The sequence below is a fragment of the Phytophthora infestans genome, genomic scaffold (genome assembly GCF_000142945.1).
Source record: "Phytophthora infestans T30-4 supercont1.46 genomic scaffold, whole genome shotgun sequence".
Classification (NCBI taxonomy): domain Eukaryota; phylum Oomycota; class Peronosporomycetes; order Peronosporales; family Peronosporaceae; genus Phytophthora; species Phytophthora infestans.
The window spans coordinates 493363-514911 of NW_003303713.1; the positions used below are offsets into that span (position 1 = coordinate 493363).

The following is a 21549-nucleotide window of genomic DNA, read 5'->3' on the forward strand; positions in this document are numbered from 1 at the left end:
CGCCAAGTGTGGGAAGAATTGCGACGCCAGTTCTACTCAGCTGACAATCCCAACGTTGTTCGTGGGTTGTCAGAGCAACAAGTTGTCCGACGAGTACACCGAGCAAGAAGCGCGCATTACTCTAGCAATGTTCACGGCTCTATTGAAATTCCACCGCTTTCATTGGCACTAGACGAGGAGCTTTCCTTTTTCCAGTTTCACTACGTCACCATTAACCGCAACGATCTGAACAAGCCTTCCCGCTTGCTTGGGTGGGCGCATCCATCTCTGGTCGCGCTACTACGCTATCATGGTACCACGTTGTTTGTGCTTGGCACTTTTCGGTGTGTCCCGCAGGGTTACGCACAGTGCGTTGTGTTCATGGTCCACGACCGAGCCTCTGGAGTGTTCGTGCCGGTGTTCTACATTCTGAGCACCTCGCGTACTGGCGACGCCTACTGGGATATGATTCATTTTATCGTACAATCAACGGACCAGCAACTCGAACCGGCCGAAATTGTTTGTGACTTCGAAGCGCCACTGTTGGACGCACTACAAACACAGTTTCCGAACGCAATTGTGTTGGGGTGCTTGTTTCATCTGAAACAAGCACTCCGACGGGCTATGAAGCGCTATGCTATTCCGGAGGAAGAGTGTCTGATTGCAATGACACGTGGTGTCCTAGACACCCTGACGGTGATTGATCCTGCTCACATCGAGCGAGGTATTAAGTGGGTAAAGCGTGAGATCAAGTTGCGCTGTGCTCAAGCTGGCGTGACCTACTCTACTGAAAAATGGGCCGATTTTTGGGGGTATTTCAACCGCACTTGGCTGGAGCAGTATACCATCGATGTCTGGAACGTATTCGGCATGAACAACGAGTTGGTCGCACGACCGAATAATCCCCTGGAGAGGTTTAACAGGGAGCTTAATACACGTTTCCCAACCCCGCATCCTTCAATGGCGACATTTGTGACGGTGATCAAGGCTATATCAGCTGAGTACGTACGCCGCGTTGCTGATGTTCCTCGTGGGCGAGCCCGCCGTGTTCCTCGCGAGGTCATTCAGCTACCACAGGTTGTGGACATTCCCTCTGACGTTGACAGCGACGTGGATCCTCCACTGGAGGAACCGGAGGCAGTTGCTACACCCGCAGCGGACGGTAGTACACTCACTAGTGCTACGTTGTAGATATGTCCGTGTAGCAACCAGAAGACCTCGGTAAATGCTTCATCTTCTCCCCTTTAAAAGTGTTTTTCTTTGGTTTCAGTCTGTTCATAATTCAGGTCTCAAATCCTGATCTTAAATCCGATCAGTTCCGCATACGTACCATTTGGGAATCTACCGCAACGGCAGCTCCAACACCAGTGCCGACGACCGCTATCCCGGCACCTACCACGGCTATCGCGTCACGCACTTCAGCTCAATTGAGATACCTTCTCACAAGTTCGTATACGGCGCAGTGTGCCGGCGACACCGGTTACTCGTTCACGGCACCGACATCTCCGACGGAAGCCACCGTTGCTGCCATGTGTGCGTCTGAATCGTGCGTTAATCTCTTCGCGTATGTGGCATCAATGGTGACAACAGACTGCCGCGTCCCAGTCGGCGGGAAGATCCTGCTTCTATCGGATTTGGTTGACTACGTGGTGACGCAGCCACACCTACCCCAGCGACTCCTTCTCCACCGACCACAGCGCCGACCACGCCGTCACCGACCACCGCCACACCCGTGACAACATGCCAGACTTCGGCCCTCTCGGCCTTGCTCACGAACCAGTATATCGGCCAGTGCGCCACCGACTCGGGATACTCATTCTCATACGGCACTCAGCCCGATGCTGAGGAGGTTGCCGGTATGTGTGCGTCGAGTGCATGCGCCAATTTGCTCGCTGACGTGGAGGCGTTGGGTTTGTCGGAATGCATTCTACCTATCGGCGACAAGATCTACTTGTTCCGCGACCTCGTGGGCTACGTCGCGGACCAGTGCAGTTCGTCCTCGACAATAGTGCCGGTGACGGATACCCCAACGACCCCAGCACCAGCCACCGGCACCCCGACAACCATAGCGCCGACCACGCCGTTACCGACCACCGCCACACCTGACAACATGCCAGACTTCGGCCCTCTCGGCCTTGCTCACGAACCAGTATATCGGCCAGTGCGCCGCCGACTTGGGATACTCATTCACATCCGGCACTCAGCCCGATGCTGAGGAGGTTGCCGGTATGTGTGCGTCGAGTGCATGCGCCAATTTGCTCGCTGACGTGGAGGCGTTGGGTCTGTCGGAGTGCATTCTGCCAATCGGCGACAAGATCTACTTGTTCCGGGACCTAGTGGGCTACGTCGCGGACCAGTGCAGTTCGTCCTCGACAATAGTGCCGGTGACGGAGAGTCCAACGACCTCGGCACCAGCCACCGGCACCCCGACGACAACAGCACCGTCAATCGATCCGTCTCCAGCCCCCAATACTCCAACAACGATGGCGCCTCCTACTACCTCAACACCGGGAACGGCGTCACCCGGTACAGACGCTCCAGGCACAATTCCAGACACTGACAACCCCAAGACTGAAATTCCAATCATTGGGACGCCAATGACAGAAACACCCGAGCGGACGTCTCCAATCCATGACGCCTGCTAGCGATGCAAAACGCTCTTCCAAAATGTTTGTTGTTGAAGTGATTCAACCAATCGGATGGCTAAACATTTGCTCAAGCTGTGCGTATGGGTGGTATTATCATTAGCGGTAGGCATCATCCAGCGATTTCTAACCAAGACCGTACTTACACAGGATCATTTCTATAGTACCTTCTTTTCTACTTGACTTTCCTAGTAGACAATCTCAATAACTTTGATGATCGTATTCGACTTCATTCATTGACTCGGGATGTCGGTGGCTGCTGCTTGGTTCTCTTTTGAACTTGGCCTTCCCATTGATGAATGTCCGCTGTCGCTATTCCAAGGCAGCGTGAGTGAGTGGAGTGATATGAGAAGTTGTTGAAAACCTTTTTCTTTTTTTATTCTTTAACATTTACTCCATCGATTCATCTCGTTTCGCTATTTCGAACTACTCAAGTGAGTTTTAAAAGGCCCAATCAGTTATGGGAATGACAAGCTGTTGTTAGAGTTCTTTTCCCCCTCAAAATATGTACATTAGCGTTTCGTTGTTGCGATTTCTACCGAATTAGTTTAGCAGACAGAAACGCTGTCGGACGACACAGTAACAAGAAGCACGACGTGCATCACGGTGTTTGTATCCACTGAAACTCGGGAGAAATTGATGCCCTATCGAACACAAAAGACACGTCTTCCAGTCCACCAAGCAGACGTAAGATCGGTGTCAGCATGTCCGATTGACTCACGATGCTCGCCACGCGGCAGTTCTTCTCGTCCCATTCAAATCGTGTCGATCCAGCCATCACAAGGCGTTGCCCCAGGAGTTTCCGACCAAGCGCGGACACCCCGCCCTCCGCCTCACTACACAGGTGTGGGAAAGCGAGCTGCAACGTCTGCTCCTTGATGGTGACGCTGGTCGTTGTTGTCGCAATCAACGTACCGCCCAGATCCTTCGCTAAAATAAGCTGTCCAAATTCCTTTCCTATTAATAATATCAAGAGTGTACTTGATAGGAACAATGACCACTATCGGCATTTACTACTGTAGTACTTATTATAATTGATTTTGATAATGTTCGTGCTTGTGACCTTGAAATGCGTTATTGGCCTGTTCGACATGTGTTTTGCTTGCCACACAATCGATGATTATTTACTTGAGCTTGTTATGGTCAATGCTTCAGTTTTGATTGCCACTCATATTTTTTTTTCTGAAGTAGATTAATTCGGATGAAGCCGGTAGCAACCGAATCTGGTAGCCGGAACCGGTACAGTTATGAATATAATTCCTTCACAAGCTCCGAGACAGGAAACGATGCCGTTACACTTCCCCTGTCTAATGCACATTTGAAAAAAAATATGTCGAAAGCATGCCTTAAAAGGTTTTTGAAACAGTTTCCATAAAGCATCTACTGCGTGAGTGTGCCATATTATTCAAATGCTGTATTTATAAATTTAAATATAAAAAAGAATTAGGGGGGGGCATACAAGTGTTGACGTGGATACTGTACATCTTGCGCGTTTAGTGGTTTAATAGCAGTCAGCCAAGCACTATTTTAGTAAAATCAACAAGCCTTGAGTGCAGTAAATTTAACTCCAAGCCGCGTTTAAGATTTCACATGGGGCCGTAGAGGCACCTCTCTCAACATCACGCACTACATGCATCGTGGGTAATTAACCTATCACGAAGACACTTCACCTACCGACGTAACGCAGTTTGAGATTACATTATCATGTGAATCTGCATATGAGTAGCTGGATGTCAATCCATACAAACAACAAGTACTTTTTGAACACGCCATTAAAGTTGATCGACATCCGATGTCGTCAACCTGCGTCCCTCTCAGCCATGACGAGACTGAGAAACCTCTCGGAGACGCTCATTCCACAAGCTACAGCACAACCAAGACATCGAATCCATATCATCAGTGTTTCTCGTCGCCCTTAGCTCTCAACACCAATGAACTCCTGCATCCTTCGTCCTCCCAATGCACACCTTCTCAGTGACGGGGTGATTAGGAGTGTGCATGTGCGCACCAAGTCACATCGTAGCACTTCGAAAAGACGGCAACACGTGGATGAAAAATTCTATGACACCACTGTTTAACCGCCCCAAACACAAGTTACTCAAGCCGTTTCCGAACCGACAGCTAGAAGCTCATCCAGTGGGAATCTTTTACCAGTACTCAACGTCACTCCTTCAAGGGACCGCAAGCGGAAGACAGAGCAACTCTACAAACCAGCCAAGACACAACCATCATCTACTGCTGGGTCAACCCCTTCTAGTCCTCAAGAAGAAGCGCCTGTCACGTGCATCCAGCGCTTCAAACAGAGCAGCACAGTGGAGAAGCTTCAACGAGAGCTTCGTCGCAAGAAACAAGCACGATACAGGAAGAAACAAACCGACCACATGATAAATCTCGAGAAGGAGAACGATCAGCTGCAGCAAGAGATTGAGAGGCTCAAGCGTCGTCGTTTCTCGACAGCAGCGGCTTTACCCCCACGAGAAAACTTGTGGAGTGCAGCTCTCGAGTACTTTCGTCTCTTTCGACATGGCTTACAAGAACCGAAGATGATGGCGGTGCTGTCTGGAGAGGATAAAGTCCAGTCCTGTGTCCAGGCGGCATTCTTCCAGTCCACGATAGCTCCAGACGTCATATTCAATGCCCACCAAGGCATCGACAAGATGGTGCAGTACTGGAATTTCCTGTCGTGCTCGTTCAAGGACATGGTGGTCGAGCTCAAGTGTCTGACGCAGGAGAATGAAGACTCGCTGATCGCTACTTCACTTACCAGCGTCACCATCAGCGAGCAGACACTGGCTGCAGTTTTCCCTCATCTGCTCGACGAAGAGTCTCGGGAGCTTGACAAAACGAAAGCTTCACTCTGTCAAGCTCTCCTTGACCAGCGAATCACCAAGGACGGCTCAATTCGCTTTGAATGGGACGCGATGAATGGACGAGTGACCAGGGTGACGACGGAGTCGGACATGTTGTCTCCAATGCTGCGTCTTCTAGGAAGTGTGGAGAACGTCTCTCGAGTATTTAGAGATGCTTTCGTTTCGCTTGATTTCCAGTGGAGGCCTAGAGCGAGGGAACCCTCTGTAGACAACCAATAACTTTTAACATACAATAGATAGCACCGAAGAAATGCTGTCGTCTCCGTCTATTAATTCCATTTAGGCAATGAAAGCGGTCGACAGATATTGCTAAGTACCAAACAAAGATTTGTTAAACTTCTTAAAAGGATATTCTACTCTTAAGAAAAAGAACTTCGGGTGTCCCTTTCCATCTGTCGTGAAACTTTTTAATTTAAAAGAAATGTGTCACATCCACTCGGACATCTTCATGTTGAACCCGCATTCATTCCACATTTTCGTTTTCCGCAACCATGCGAGTGTCCGACGCGGACACAGGCGGCAGTGCGCTTTCATACGCCGCTCTGTTTGATGCTGGGCGTCGCCAAGGTGCCGACGAAGCCCCATTGATGCCCCCAGACGTCCCAACGCCTCCACAAGCCCAAGGATGCGAGGAAAGCCCCCAAGAAGAGGAAAAAATAGAAAAGAAATCGCCCGCTAGAAGCCTTGCTGCTGCATTGCTCAGCGGCTGCGTGGGGGAGTTCTACCGCATAGTGGAAGACTTGGCCAATATTGCGACGGACGAGGAGCTTAAGCTGCCGCAGATCGTCGTCATCGGAGAAGAGAGCAGTGGCAAGTCCAGCGTGCTTGAGAGTGTAGCCATGTTGCCGCTGTTTCCCCGCGAAGTTGACATCTGCACGAGAATGCCCATCCTCCTCCAAATGTCGCACGGCAACATTGAAGGCGACCCTGAGCTCATGCCGCACTGCAAAGGCAATCCGCCGCATGCCGACGAGCTGCAGATTAAAATGCGTCTGGTTTACTCGGACAAGCGAGCGCCAATTGAGTTCGACAAGCTCTGTACGCTGCAAGATGTCGCTCAGCGCATGAGCCAGTTGATGAAGCAGGTCGCCCAGGAGGAACACGACGCCAACAAACTTGCAGGAGTTGTGAATCACGTGTTGGAGATTGAAGTGCGCGCACCCAATTTGCCCAACTTGAAGTTAGTTGACTTGCCGGGAATTGTCGCAGGGAAACTCATTGACGAGCCCGGAGACATGATGCAACGCACACGAACACTAGTAGAAAAGTATCTAAAGATGCCAGACACTCTGGTGCTAGCAGTAACTCCAGCATTTGAGCGTGTGCGCAACTCGCAGGCATTTCAATTGGTGCAGCAGTACAAGTTAACAGACAAGACGATAGGCGTGTTGACCATGGTAGATCGCGCACGGGACGAAACGAACCCCGAGGGTCCTTTAACGCAAGTGCAAAACCGTCTGGACGGCACATCGAGCGACATCGTGTACTTGAAAGAAGGTTACGTGGCTGTGAGGTGCCGGAACACGCGCGTCGTTCCAGCGGTAAGTTTGGAGGAATTTAAGGAGGAGGAAGACGCGTGGTTTGAGGAAAACCTTCCTCGGTACATCCATCGCAATCTTGCATCCAGTACTGTACTAGTGGGGAAATTGGAAAAATTGTTGGCACACCACGTGCGTCAATCGTGGGTACCTCCAGCTCTAACGAAGATTAAAAAGGAAACCGACAAAGTTGCCCTCAAGCTGGAAAATTTGGGTCCCGATGCGCAAGAAATACTCAACGATTTCCTTCGCGTGTCTCAGTCAGTTGCGCGCAAACGCATGTTGCAACTGATACAGCCGATTGTACCGGAGTTGATGAGCTCTGTTGACCAAGTGATGTTGCAGTTTGCAACAGTTATTCATGCGGACTTTATGGGGTCGCGCGACGAACACGAACTCATTCTGTCTCCGTTTAACTCGAAGATGCAACGTTCGTTTACGACAAAATCCGGTTCGTTGGTTGCCGCGTCAATGGTGATGTTGTGTCGTATACCTCCTCTTCCTTCAAGGGTCGGGTAGTCCGCGGCTGTTCAGGGAGTACGGTCTTGTTCAGTGGCTGCAGGAACGGTAGATAGGAACACTAGAGAGTTGAAAAATAAAAGTTTGTTGATTGGCTTGGCTTCCTCTTGAGTAGAAGGAGGGAAATATAAGACTGAGAGCTAACCGGAAGAGAGGCCTAACACCTTCTCGACCTTACATACACTACACTACATAAAAAAAGGAAGGATTCACTTCGTTTGTTGTCGGCCTTCGTGGGACAACGGAGAGCCTCTGGGAAAGGGCTTGATGTCGCGAGGTGCTTTTGGTCCCCGACGCCAAGACTCCGGCGTTCAGGGGTCCCCTTATAGTACCACCCTAACGGGCTCGGTCAAGGGTACGTGCGAGGTTGAGTTCAACGGGAACCACCCTGACGGGACGGCGGGGCGAGGAGTGATTCCAGGGTCTCGGGTCATCCCGACGGGAGGCAGAGCTCCTGGAATGACCCCTCCGTTCCCGGGTACGGGACATTCTCCCCGACTTGTCGTTCGTCGTCCTCGGCGAACGGTTCCTCTGCGTACATCTCTCACGCTAGTACTATAGACTCCGTCGTTAGCAACTTCTTCAGACAGGGGAGGTTGGAACGCTTCGTGGTAGTCCTCGGAGCTGTCCTCAACGTAGTTAGGGTCGGCGGCTTGAAAGTCATATAGCACCTCGACATCGTCGTCGACCCGCAGACGTTCGATGTTCCGAGCCTCGGCCATACTACGTTGAGAAGCGTTGTGGCGGGTACTCGTCAATGCTAGTTCGACCAGCACCTTAGGGGAGACAGATCGGAGGGGGCTCCCCTCGTCGTATTGACGACAAGCGTGAGATACCACACCAGCGACCACCACGACAAGAGTGTCGGCGAGACTCCAGCCGGTCCACTCGAGGCAGTAGTTGGTAGCTAGTAGGAGCAATAGTACAGTCCCAACATCCACTGGTCCCAGGAGTACGAACTCCACCAGATCGAAGGCGTTGACTGGGATGTACAGCAGTAGAGACAGGCATAGTAGTACTAGCCAGAACTACTATGCGCCAGAACGTTCTGTTTCTCCTTTACGGTCACGATCGAAGTCCCCAGTGCACAAGAAGTCCCGTCGGTCACGTTCTGAGGAGCGTCCTGCGTCTCGGTCGAAGTCTCCGACGAAGTCCTCAACCATCAAGACGAGTAGGGAGTACCGGCGGGGCAAAGCACGATCACCTACGCACTCGAAGGGGAGTAAAGTCACCCCCGACAAACCGATCAACGGCAAAACGCCGACTCCTCCGTCAGCTCCAGCGTCGCTGGACGGTACGCGTAAGCGGTCGCGTTCGGTGTCTTCCTTGAAGAAGGCAGTGCCCCCTAAGGGACGCTCGGCCTCGCGGTCCCCGTCAGCACCTCGGAAGTCGAGTTCGCCGGGTGTTCATTCAGCTCCTAGTTCGCCGGCTAAAAAGTCCGACAAAACAGCCTAACGAGAGGCCGTCGAGAAGTTATTGATTCGTACCATTCCAGAACCGTTCCTCACTGGATGAGAGTAAGAGTACTGGCATAGTCTTCCTTTTTAAGTTTCTTTTTGTTTTTCACCACGATTCGTCCCCACTTGTTGTTTTCGTTTTTTTTCTTGAGATCGCGGTAAGATTGTTTTTCTTTTTGGTATGTAGGAGATCAGCCACTTGTGAAGTAGAATCCAAAAATATACAAAGTCGTAAGAAGTGTTCTTCAGGACACTTTCGAGGGAGGCGGGGTCGTGAGTTTACTCTGGCTCATTGGGTCGACCCGCCACGATTCCCCCTCCCTAGAAGAGTAGCTCTTCTTCGTCAACGGCGGCGTTAGCGTCTTCCAACCGCGCGCTGCGACGTAGTTCTGGTAGGTCTCCCTCCCGACGACGGGTTTCTTCGAACGCCTTGATCAGAGCAGCGTAGGTGGGCAATAGTGTGTTTCGTGGTCTCCAAAGAGTCTCGTAGGTAGCTAACAACACCAGGAACTGCTCTTCACGGTTCTTTTTGCGTCGGGCGATTATGTCGATCACAGAGCAAGGAACTCCGGTCAGGGCCGTCTCTTCCCCTCCAATCAGGAGTCTCTCTACGAAGCTAGTAGAGGGGAGGTCCTCTTCTGATAGAGGTCCGTCGTCGTCTACACCCGGACTCGACTGGACTCCCTCGGGTACTTCAGAAGGGAACGGTCGACTCCATCGCCCTTGGAAACGTTTCAACCTATTGACGTTAATGGTCACGACCCGATTGGGGTGAGAAGGGATGGCTACTCGATAGGAGTTCTCTCCCACGATCCCGACCACACGGTACGGACCATGCCACGCGAAAGCGAGCTTCTTCGTGGTCTTTTCCCCGCGACGAGCTCGAAAGTACTGGTAGACCCACACCGGGTCTCCCTCCTTGAACTTAATCGGTACTTGGTTGCTCAGTCGTTGCTCGTGTCTGCCCTGGGCCTTCAAGAGTTGGCGCTCTACTAATCGTCTCGTATCCCGTAGAGATAAGAATAGCTTTCGTCTGTAGCTAGCGACTTCGTTACTCTTCCATCCGTTGTTCGTGTTGAGAAACGCGAGGTCCAGAGGTAACACCGGGTCCCGGCCATACAGGCTGAAGAATGGTGAGTCCTTAAGGGCCTCGTGATACGACGAACGATATGCGAACAGTACTCGGGGAAGATATAAGTCCCAGTCGTTCTGAGCTTCGTTGACATACATCTTAAGCATCCCGATCAGCGTGCCGTTGAAGCGTTCAACTAGCCCCTGAGTCTGAGGATGGTAAGCAGCTCCAAACAACTTCTTGATCCCGAGTGTATCGTAGAAGGATCGTGCCAGGTTCGAGATGAAGTTGGATCCTTGGTCGCTCAGTAGTTTCTCGGGGACTCCGTGCCGCGAGATCACTTCGTTCACCATAACTTCCACGAACGTTACAGTGTCCAAGCGGGCCACTGGGAACGCTTCGACCCATCGAGTGAAATAGTCAGCGAAGACGAGTATGAACTTGTTGCCTCGAGGAGTAGCCACTAAGGGACCTATGGCGTCCACCACTAATAGCGAGAAAGGCCCCGATAGTTCTTGTACGGGCATCCTCTGCATTCGGCCATTTCTCCAAGGGCGATAGCCTTTACCACTGCCGCACACGGTGCATTCCCGAACATATTCGGCCACATCCTTCTTCCACCCGTGCCAGTAAGCGTGCTTGCGCACTTTGTCGAGCGTCTTAGTAACTCCGACATGAGCGGCAAGTACATCCATATGACAGTGATGTAGTACCGTCGATATGAAAGGCAGAAGAATCACAGGAACTTCAAGAGTAGACGCCGGTCCAGCGCGAGCCTTCAGGTGTACGCGACGCATGAGTACTCCGTTCTTTACCGAGTAGTTAGGCGCCATCAGCAGGATTATGGTGCGCATTTGAGGGTCCAGAGCTAGAGCTCCATCGCTAAGGAACGCTATCATAGCTTGGATCTAGGGTGTCCTCTTCTGTTCTTCCACGAAGCGAGTTTGTTGTAACCCGAACACATCAACGGGGGACACTAGGAGTTGGTCGGTAACCTCTTCTTCGTCGGGGAACGGCTCGGGTCTAGCTTCGCCAGCGTCCTCGGGCAAGGTCCCTGAAGGGAGCAGAGTCGAGTCGAGAGTCGTAGTCTCCCCGACTTCGACAGTACAAGGAGGGGGCTCGTCAGCATCGTTGAGTAGCTCCGCCATAGAGATAGCATTGATGGTTTGGGTATACAGCCTGGACAGACCATCCACATGACCCATCGAAGTACCAGGCTTGTGGAACACCTTGAAACGTAATTGAGACAACTCCATGGCCCACCTAGCAGCTTAGCGTTGCTCGTACGATTAGTTTCGTTGAATACCCACGTCAAAGCTTTGTGGTCCGTGTATAGGTCGAACTCGCAACGGTCCAGGTAGCAGCGGAACTTGCGCGTGGCCCAAACGATACCCCAGCACTCGATCTCCGACGTACCGTCCTCCTTATGGACCCAGTTCTTCTCGGAGCCAACTAGTAGCTTGCTCGCATAGGCCACGACTCTCTCGCGCCCCTCCACGGTTTGCATTAAGCATGCCCCTACAGCGAGCTTAGACGAGTCCACATATAGAAGGAAGCGCTTCGAAAAGTCGGGATACACCAGGATGGGAGGTTCCACCAGCTTACGCTTTAGTTGCAGGAAAGCGGCCTCGCAGTCGTCGCTCCAGAAGAATCGGGCCCCTTTCATCTTAAGCCGTTCGATTGGGGCCGATATGGCTGCGTATCCCGGGATGTACCGCCTGAAGTAACTAGTCAGACCCAGGAACGCCCTCACAGTGTGCAAGTCGTGCGGTCTGAGCACGTTCATCACCGACTTGACCTTTTCGGGGTTGGGCAATATGCCAGACGGAGTGACGATGTGACCCAAAAACGCTACCTGGTCGCGTGCCCACTTGCACTTTTTCATCTTGAGCTTGAATCCCGCCGACCGGAACCGTTCCAAGACTTGTTTTAGTCGTACTAGGTGGGTAGGAAAGTCTTCACTGAAGACCACGCAGTCGTCGAGGTACACTAGACAAGTCCGCCACTTAAGGTCAACAAGCACAGTCTCCATCAGTCGTTCGAAGGCCGGTACGGCATTACACAGTCCGAACGGCATTACGAGCCACTCGAAGAGACCATATTTGCAGGTGAAGGCAGTCTTCTCCACGCTATCAGCAGCAATCGGAACATTCCAGTAGCCGGATGCGATGTCCATCGTGGAGAACAGCTTAGCGTTGCCGAGTACATCTAGAATGTCATCGATGAGCGGCATCGGGTAGCAGTCCTTGATAGTCACAGCGTTCAGTCTTCGATAGTCGATGCAGAACCGTATCCCGCCGTCAGGTTTGCGGATCATAAGCACCGGGCTCGCCCAAGGGCTAGAAGAGGGTCGTATGAGTTCTTGCCTTAAGTATTCTTGTATCTCGGATTCCATCCTGTCTCCTTCCGCCTTGGACACTCGGTAAGGGGGTTGCTTTATAGGCGAGTGCTCTCCAGTATCAATAGAAAATTCGAGCAGCTTCGTCCGTCCGGGGCGCATCGAGGTTTAGACGAACATGTCCTTGAACGGTTGGAGGAACTCCGTGAATATTCTCTTCTGTTCGCTCCCCAATTTAGACTCGTCCAGGTCGACGTAGAGTTCCTCCTTGAGTACTATGTCCACCCCTGGTATGGATTCTTGAGCGACTTCGGTCGTCGAATTAGAGGCGCTAAGGACCGAGTGGATCCACAGGTCTTGAGCTCTTTGGTCCCTAGTCTGGGCCTCGCCGGGCAGGGCGGTTCCGTGCTTTACACTCGCAGCGGTTCCTTGCTGAAGCGCCGACGCTGGGATTACCGTAACACTCGCCAATCGGGTGCTTCTCTTGACGACGGTGTTCTCGATAGAGGGGCTGCATACTTCCACGATCACTAGGTCGTTATACACAGTGCACAGGGTCCTAGCAACTTTAATGGAGTCATCCAGCGCAGAAAGCCCTTCTATGAGGACAGTGGTCCCGTCGCTCAGTTGACCTTGCACCTCCGCAACTACTAGAGCTTGTCCACCAGGGCAGAGTCGAATGGTAGATGAGATGCGGGACAGGTAAGACTCTTCCACCCGAGGAGACCCCAGAGGGAACACCTCTCTCGTGTCCTTTAGCGTGACTGTATTCTCGTCCAAGCCCACCACGGCGCGAAAGGCCTTGAGAGCGTTGGTGCCCAGGATTGCGTCGACATGTAGTTTAGGCACAACGGCAAACGGTATTCTCTTCTCGACGGAGCCCAATGTCACCGGCAAGTAGATTACTCCTTCTATATCGAGCGCAGACCCGGACACACCGTTCAGACTGCCAGCGTAGGGCATTAGAGGCGAGTTAGTTAAGCCGAGACGCTTCAATACCCGCCTATGCACTAGGCACGCTACGGTTCCGGAGTCGATGAGAAGTTCGGCCGGGAGGTTCTCGATAAATCCCCACGATAGAGCTTCCACGCCCCCTACCGATCCGATCACTCGCTTGCCGAGGGGAACGATTCCTTCTTCCTCGTCAGCGGACCAGTTATCAGTGGCGCTCGGTACTTCTACCAAGCCTGGCTTGGGGCGAGGGTCAGGAGCGTCAGTGACGACGTTCACATAGCCGTACAACCCGTTTTCCTTATCTCGGGGAGAACAGTTCGGTCCGAGGGCTTCGGTACGGTTACCGAATAGAGAGGAGCAGTCGAAACTGACTATCTTCGGCGCAGGAGAACCTCTAGGAGCAGGATCTTTCCAACGACAGAGTCGGCAGGGTGAACTCCTCTCGAGGATCTTCAAGCGGAGTTCGTCAGCCTCTTCCTCGTAAAGGTCCGCAATTCTCTTAGTCAGTAACTCTTTCGATCGTGAGTCAGTGGGAACAGCGAGGCTATTGATCCAGTCCTCGATCCGGCTTAGGAGATCTTGGAGCCTAGTGGGGGGCGGGGAGTCATCTTTCTTTTCTTCATCTAGCGATCCTTCGCCAATACACCCTTCACACCAGTCACCTCTACTTGAAGCTTCAGCCTTTACGAGGAAGTATACGGCTCGTCGCACTATGGCTCGCCAAGGGTCCGGCACGATACCGCGAGAGTCCAGCAACTCGTACTCGGTTTCACCGAGTTCGGAGGGCCTTTTGGGGGAACTCCCCAGGGTTAGCGCGATATTGTCTTCCACTACAGAGGGGTCCGCGGGACACTCTTCTCCTGGTAGAGGAGGAACTCTCAGCTCCGGGAAGTGCACTACCGTCTTCGGCGCGTCCTGCCACGAGAACCTCTTCGTCGCGGTCCCTCCCCCTTCGTCGCGGTAATCGGAGTCGTCCGACGTCACAGAGTTGATCCGTACTGGCTTTTCCTCTTGGAAATTACGGTTGGCTCGCTTCGCTTCTCCGACGAGGCTAGTGTCTTTTGGAACCATTCCAACCAGTACTCAGGAGTAGATAGTCGACCAGGGGAAGAATCTCGGGTCCTCGCTAGCTGTTCTTCGGGAATGCCTAGTAAGTCACTCAACTCGGCAAGAGACAATTCCTTCGATTGTTCCGCATTCTCAACTAACCGGCGCTTCAGTTCGACTTCATCGTGAGGAAACAGTCGGTCTTCGAGCTCTTTGTCATATTCTTCTTTCTCTTCAGCCAGCTCGGAAGGCTTACCTTCTTCCAACGTATCTAGTTCCTCTTTGGTGAACACCCTCGCGAAGGAAGGCTCCTTCTCCGGTTCATTCTTTGGGGACTTAGTACTGGCGACGTCCTCAGAGTCCCTTTCGGAGGCGTCGTCTCTCTCAGGAGGGGTCACGTCTCTCTCCTGCCCGCGTGGGTCCGCCTTTGGTACTGGAACACTAGCTTCGGTAGCTCCATATTCTTCTCGGGTTGGGCTTTCGAGTACCTCCTTCACGTCTGGGGGTAACTCCTCCTGTATAGGGCCGTTATTGGACTCACCTTTTTCCTCGTCTTGATCGAGCACGCTCGAAACCACACTCTTGTGGTTCGTTGACGTCGACGGGTAGTCTCGTTCCGTCGAGGACGCATGAAGTTGCGGCTTTTCCGTCTCTCCTTCCTTGCTTAGTTTTTCGTTCGTTGTTTCGATCTCGCTCTCTTGGTCATCTCTCGTAACCACTCTTAGGTTCGTATTGAAGCGTTCGTCGACGTGCGCAGCTATTGCGGGACCGTCCCTTACGGGTCCCGAGCCTACCTCTTTCACAAACGCTTCTCTCTCCGTCTTCCAACAGTCGTTGGGGTTTGAGACTACCGATACCCCGTTCCACACGGGCGCCGTACGTCCTTCATGCTCAAACGGCAGTATTTCTTCAGTTCTCGTCATATGTTCATTGCTTACGTTCGTTTCATTTCTTTCCGGTAAGGCGGAACTCATCCCACCTCCAACAGGACACACTTCATACCTCTTGGTCGACTCCTCCGCGGAGTTCAAAGTGTTCCCATTTGTGTCGATCCATAGACAAGAGGAAGGAGCGACACTCCCTTCCCCTCCCTCTCGCCCCCATCATTGCTGGCTGGGCGCTTGCCCTAGGACAGGTCCCACCGTTGCCCCTGTCGGACCGCCAAGTCTCTTTAGTGACGTCTTTAGAGGGCACTCCGCCAACATGTGACCCGATTCATCACACAGGAAGCACTTGCGTCCGTTCCTCGGCTGGGTGTTCCGGAATCCGCTAGGAGGGTCACGCTCACATTCAGGACCGATGTGGCCCACTTCCTTACAGTGAGGACATGTGGCTTTGCCGCGGCGACAGTGAATACGACTACACCCCAGAGTGTGACACCGACCGCACACGAGAAGACCATCTTGGGTTCGCAAGTCCGGACCCACACGAACGCCCCTGATAGGCGTAATAGGAAGCGTTCCGATAGGCTGATAGTGCAGAGAGGGGTTCGGATCAGGAGGAGAGTAGGCAGCAGCTACATTCATCGCAGGGGAAGCATAGGCGGTCGTCAGAGGACGCTCCATCAACTGCTGTTGCTGTTGAAGTTGTTGCTGTTGCTGCTGAGCGAGTAGATTCTGCGTCTGCTGCATCATGTTCATCATGCGTTCGAGGACAGCGTTCTCTTGGGAAGTTTTAGGGGACGGCACATTGTCGAACTCGGAGTCGTCTTCAACCGGACGGTGCATATTCTTAAGGAGCAGCATGGCCACAGCCGCAGGGATGGAGTCGATCATTGTCGTGGTGAGGGCGTTCCTCCAATCTCGGTTCCGGAGTCCAGACAAGAAGTACTGGTAACGCATCTGAGTGTCGTAGCACTGAGCATCATCGCAGAGACTTGAAATCATGTCGCCCCACACTTCGGCGGACATTCCCCGGGGTCTTTTAGTGTTCTTCAGATTCTCAATCAGTTGCAAAGGGGTCTGACTGATGAACTGGTTATGGAACCGAGCTCTCAGAGCCTCAAAGCTGTTGATGCGCGAGTACATCCACCAATCTTCGCCGACCTTGCCTTTCAAGCACTCCCTGAAAGCGCTGAGACGCAGGGGTTCGTCCAGCCCTATCGTGGCGTTCTCGAAGGCCTCCCAGAAGGATCTAGCTTTCTCCACCGACGCTCCTTCCGAGTAAAAGGGTTGGAGCATGCGAATTGCGTTTCGGATGTTAGTGGGCATACCATACTGGCCACTAGTAGACGAAGGCGTATTACCATACGTAGGCGAGGAGTAGTAGGAGTTACCTCCATATTCCCCATACGCAGGACCCTGGTGGGTTCCGGCAGAAGCCGTAGTTCCTCCGTTTCCTTGTGAAGCTCGGGTTGTTCTCGTAGGGTCGACTCCGTACGCGACTCCACTGGTAATCGAAGTTCGAGACCCCAGGCCTTGGGTAGGAATTTGAACGGTAGGCGACGAGACCTGGAAAGGAACCCTCTGAGGAACGGGGACGGTTACCGCTGGAGCGTTCTCCCCGCCTCCTCGCAAGTTACCGGAGGGCTGGAGACCCCAAGGAGGAGCGTTAGAGGTCCTCGGAGGAATACTTGCCGGGGAAGCACGTCCACCGTTTTCAGGGACAGTTGGTAGGGAGAAGAACGGGTTGAAGTCCTGTCCATATGACGTATTTGGGGTTCGGATTGTGAAACCTTGGTACGACGGGATTGCAGTCCTTACTCGAGTCGTAGGAGGGGGAGTCCCCACAAGACCGTTTCCACCAGTTCTCTCCATAGCGGCGGCAATTTCAGGAGGGGCCATGGATCTCAACCAGTTGAGGGAGTTAAGCCAGCCTTGCACCGTACCTCGGCCGCCTCCGCCGTTCAGGGTCAGCATCGAGTCCAACTCTTCCGAAGTGAAGGTCGCAGGGACCCCGGAGCCCAAAGCGTCCGCGGGTGGCTCGACACCGGCACTAGAGTTGTTCCCCCCAAGTCGGTTAGCCGCTTGGTCTATGATATTCTGCACGTTTTGCAGGCCTTGCGTAGTCGACAGACTGGGTCGCATTCTCGAAGGCAGACTCTCGGTCGGGCCTTCTTCTTCCCGGACAGTGGCGCTCTCATCTTCTCTGTTGCTAGTAGCCGACATCTTGTCCTTCTTTCTGACGTTCTCCGCGAGACTTCACTTGGAGCAAGACCTTCTCCAGCTAGCAGACTACCCTGCTTCTCCACCAGATGTCGTATACCTCCTCTTCCTTCAAGGGTCGAGTAGTCCGCGGCTGTTCAGGGAGTACGGTCTTGTTCAGTGGCTGCAGGAACGGTAGATAGGAACACTAGAGAGTTGAAAAATAAAAGTTTGTTGATTGGCTTGGCTTCCTCTTGAGTAGAAGGAGGGAAATATAAGACTGAGAGCTAACCGAAAGAGAGGCCTAACACCTTCTCGACCTTACATACACTACACTACATAAAAAAAGGAAGGATTCACTTCGTTTGTTGTCGGCCTTCGTGGGACAACGGAGAGCCTCTGGGAAAGGGCTTGATGTCGCGAGGTGCTTTTGGTCCCCGACGCCAAGACTCCGGCGTTCAGGGGTCCCCTTATAGTACCACCCTAACGGGCTCGGTCAAGGGTACGTGCGAGGTTGAGTTCAACGGGAACCACCCTGACGGGACGGCGGGGCGAGGAGTGATTCCAGGGTCTCGGGTCATCCCGACGGGAGGCAGAGCTCCTGGAATGACCCCTCCGTTCCCGGGTACGGGACAGTTGGACTCGCATGACACGTACATTGCCGACCATTTGGCCCGGATTCTGAAGAACGTAGTGCTTCACATTGTGAATCTCGTGCAAAAGGCGACAGCATCAGGGAAAACTACGCAACGACTGGATCGATTTGCCAACCTCCACTACTTTTTCGCTGCAGCTCTATGGGAACGCTTGAACGAATTGCTCATAGACGAGGAAGCATTGCTCGACCGCTTAAAAAAATCGTTCCTGGAATTTGATCCAGAAAACGCCAGTAACTTGCAGCTGCCAAAGTCCTTAAAAAAGATTTCGGATGAAAAAGTGAGTGACTCGCCAGCGATTTGGAGCTGTATTTGGCTTCAAAAGGATTCCACAATACTTCTTTTGAAGAAGTTTATCTTCCCATGGATGCATCGAAAAACCCGCCATTGACCAGGTACAATTAGGTTTTGTTTGAGCGTTGATTTTCTTTAGCGCTAACGGAGTTGTTATTTATGTGTTAGGGAGGTGTCGCGCTTGATCATGAGCGCCCAGGTCCCAACGCTAGGGAAAGCAGTTTCCCGCGCATCAGACCCGAGTGTATACATGTCCCGGGGTAGAAGCAGAGGTTTTACCTCTCAGGTTCCTGGCCCAAAAGAAGGGTCTGAAAAACAGGTCAACGAGCTGGAGTTGCGGCTTTTCTTCGCACTTACCTCGCACGTGGTTGCCCCTCTCCTCCAGTCAATCTGTGATATGAGTGATCTGGTGCGGAAGATGCAAGAGTATGCGACTTCCTTTCCGAAAGTTGCGGCTTGTAAGACCCACATTTTCCACGACTCGACAGCTGACAAACGCAAGAAGCTGACGAAGAAGATGAAGCGCCTCGAAATGGCTGCTGAGGGACTGAAACACACACTTCCCGTGATTAAGTTTTTTTAAACGATTACATGGCTCCACGCAAAAAATCAAGTTTGTCTAGCAAATTACTTATACATAATTTTCATACATGTTTACTACAGCTTTTATACCATTGACCTCCACTGGAAGTCCGGAGTGATTGTAGACCTCTCGAATACTTGCGCCACGTCCTCCACGTTGCCCAATAGATGCAACATTGGAGCTAGCAGATCCGAGTGAGTCATGACACTGGTGAAGCAGCGACGCCCACTATCCCACTCAAAGTGTGTCAGGCCGCGCATGACGATGCGTCGCCCTAGAAGCTGCTGGGCGAGCTCGAAGTGTGCGCCATCCTTGCTGACCAAGCGAGGGAAGGCGTTGCGAAGTGTTCGCTCTGTGATCGTGACGCTGGTCTTTGTGATGGCTTCTAGTGACCCTGCCGCACTCCTGTCCAAGCCTTCGAGTGTCACTTCGACGTCTTGGAACCACAGGGACATGCACTTCCAGTTTCTCAGCATGGCGTTGTGGCCCTGTCCGGTATTAAGTAACACGTCTATGCTCATCGTTCTACGTAGGAAATCCAACTGTTCGTCACTGTGTTTGATGACGCTAGAGCGTCCTCTCGACTGGAGACCGTGGCGGAAGAGCTTAAAGTACTCGACAGCCACGTCCCAGCCATTCTGACGAGCTGGCAGCGCTGCGATCTCACGTCGTCGATACTCAACCGTCTCAATCTCTTCGCGCAACTTAAGCGTCTGTTTCTGAAGGTGACTGATACGGTCGTCCTGCATGAAGTCAACCTGTTTCTCTCTACGCACGTGCTGCTCCTCGTGCCACTTCGCAGTGGATTCGAGCTTCTCGCTGTTCAACGACTCTGTGTCTGTTTCTGGCTGTGGCGTACTCGGCTCCGCAGGTGCGCACTGGAGCTTTCGGCTCGACACAACTGGCGACTCAACTCTCTTCCGCTTCGTCCCGCTCGTCAACGAGAGCAGGCCGAGCACGGCAACGGCATCGCGCTCGGGGATGACCGCTGGAGCAGATGTAGAGCTCGTTCTGTCTACTGCCCTCGGCACACGTGCACGCTCACAAGACCACGACGATTGTCGCGGCTGATAATAGTCTGCGTAGGCCTGAGCGTTTCTATAATCATCAGTTGGGAGGAGGTCCCTGCTGGGTCTTCTGCGCTGTTCGACATTACCGATGATGCTGTCACTGAGGAATCGGTAGCTTGGTGGACGAAGAGTGCTGAAGTTCATCCGAATCAGTAAAAAATTACTCGAGCTCTGCTGTCTGGACTGCGAAATGAGAAATGACGTTCGGACTCTCGGACAATCTGCGATAATCGGAAGGATAAGTAAAAGAAGCATCTGTCTGTATTACGGTACCGTACAGCGTTCTTCCTCTAAACAATAAAATAAAAACTTATACAGAGGTATTCCTAATTACATTGCCATTCCTCTGCATAAGCAAGTTTTATTACATCTTTTGTAAGAGGAGGACATCTCGCAGCGATCTGATGCATGCGAAGAGGTGCATTGCGAACGTACTCATGCACAAAGCGAATGGTACTTCACGACTTGTAAAGTTTTGAATCTGTGACAAAGCCTCGTGAGTCCGATAGAAACTATTGAGCGGTATTTAATACTGCTTCATGCTCTGTCCCTGTGTTGCTGAGTAGTGTTCTAATGGCACCACGCGCACGTGTGAATGTTGTGAAAAGGCAAGACAAATAGAGAGCCGTTTTCCCTGTCCTGGTGGATGTCGTTCGAGCCCTTTTGGACAGGAAGCAGCCACTATTAATACATGCAAGCAAGATCGCAAAATATTCAGCTACAAGATTGAAAACTTGTAAAGCAGACAGCACAAAATAATCGGGATTGCTTCAGTCTCGTCGTTACTTGGATTGCAGTGCACGGCCGTTATTTGTATGAATAACATGGAATGCTCGCATAAAAAGAGTACCTTGGCAACAATCATAACTTACTTCATCGAGAGAATACTAACATTTTAAAGCGGCATCGGCATCTTTAGCTCGCCGTTGTTGGATATGACTTTTGGGAGGATCGCTCGTACATGCTCTCAGCGTGATAAACAAGTGAACAGCCGGACTTTCTGGTCGATGAGCGACAGATCACTTGAAAGTTCCGATTGCGTCCCCAGCTTTAAAACTGATTCTTATTGATCATGGTAGAGGCATTGTCGCCGTATGTGTACTGTAGAATGTCCAGTATTATTAGAACAGTATGAGTTTACTCTAATGTTTGCAAATTTTGCAAGCTCATTGTGAACGGATTGATACATGTACGGTACTGTATGCAAAGCAATAGAACGACAGCACAAATCTCCCCATCTAGGTCAAATTACTTGTTAGTAATACATGTATGTAAGCTACATGTACAGAGCGTTGCACGACGACGCGGCTTGTGGTTCTGCGACGGAAAATGTGCTTCTGTATCGACTAAGCTGCGAGAACATTCGCTAATACCATGGTACATGTACTGTATAACAATACTCAGACATTCCATATTGCTTGGCAGCAAAATGTACCCACTGGCT

The 21549-nt window shown here is 52.0% G+C and overlaps 6 protein-coding genes across 6 annotated transcripts; 5 read left to right on the forward strand and 1 right to left on the reverse strand.

Annotated features, from left to right (window-relative positions):
* Window positions 1-1364: 1364 nt before the first annotated feature.
* Window positions 1365-1646, forward strand: PITG_23096 (elicitin-like protein; the record flags this gene model as incomplete). Its single annotated transcript, XM_002897261.1, has 1 exon — window positions 1365-1646. A coding segment is annotated over one exon (282 nt), but the record flags the coding sequence as incomplete, so codon positions are not given.
* Window positions 1647-1720: 74 nt separating this feature from the next.
* PITG_23097 (elicitin-like protein) lies at window positions 1721-1969 on the forward strand (the record flags this gene model as incomplete). Its single annotated transcript, XM_002897262.1, has 1 exon — window positions 1721-1969. A coding segment is annotated over one exon (249 nt), but the record flags the coding sequence as incomplete, so codon positions are not given.
* Window positions 1970-2087: 118 nt separating this feature from the next.
* Window positions 2088-2624, forward strand: PITG_23098 (elicitin-like protein; the record flags this gene model as incomplete). Its single annotated transcript, XM_002897263.1, has 1 exon — window positions 2088-2624. A coding segment is annotated over one exon (537 nt), but the record flags the coding sequence as incomplete, so codon positions are not given.
* Window positions 2625-4416: 1792 nt separating this feature from the next.
* PITG_16877 (uncharacterized protein) lies at window positions 4417-5713 on the forward strand (the record flags this gene model as incomplete). Its single annotated transcript, XM_002897264.1, has 2 exons — window positions 4417-4525; window positions 4779-5713. 2 exons carry the CDS (start codon window positions 4417-4419, stop codon window positions 5711-5713), a joined length of 1044 nt encoding a protein of 347 aa, XP_002897310.1.
* An 857-nt stretch (window positions 5714-6570) lies between these two features.
* Window positions 6571-7132, forward strand: PITG_16878 (uncharacterized protein; the record flags this gene model as incomplete). Its single annotated transcript, XM_002897265.1, has 2 exons — window positions 6571-6977; window positions 7063-7132. 2 exons carry the CDS (start codon window positions 6571-6573, stop codon window positions 7130-7132), a joined length of 477 nt encoding a protein of 158 aa, XP_002897311.1.
* An 11986-nt stretch (window positions 7133-19118) lies between these two features.
* On the reverse strand, window positions 19119-19511 carry PITG_16879 (uncharacterized protein; the record flags this gene model as incomplete). The annotated part of the gene is made up of 1 exon (XM_002897266.1): window positions 19119-19511. One exon carries the CDS (start codon window positions 19509-19511, stop codon window positions 19119-19121), a length of 393 nt encoding a protein of 130 aa, XP_002897312.1.
* Window positions 19512-21549: the final 2038 nt, after the last annotated feature.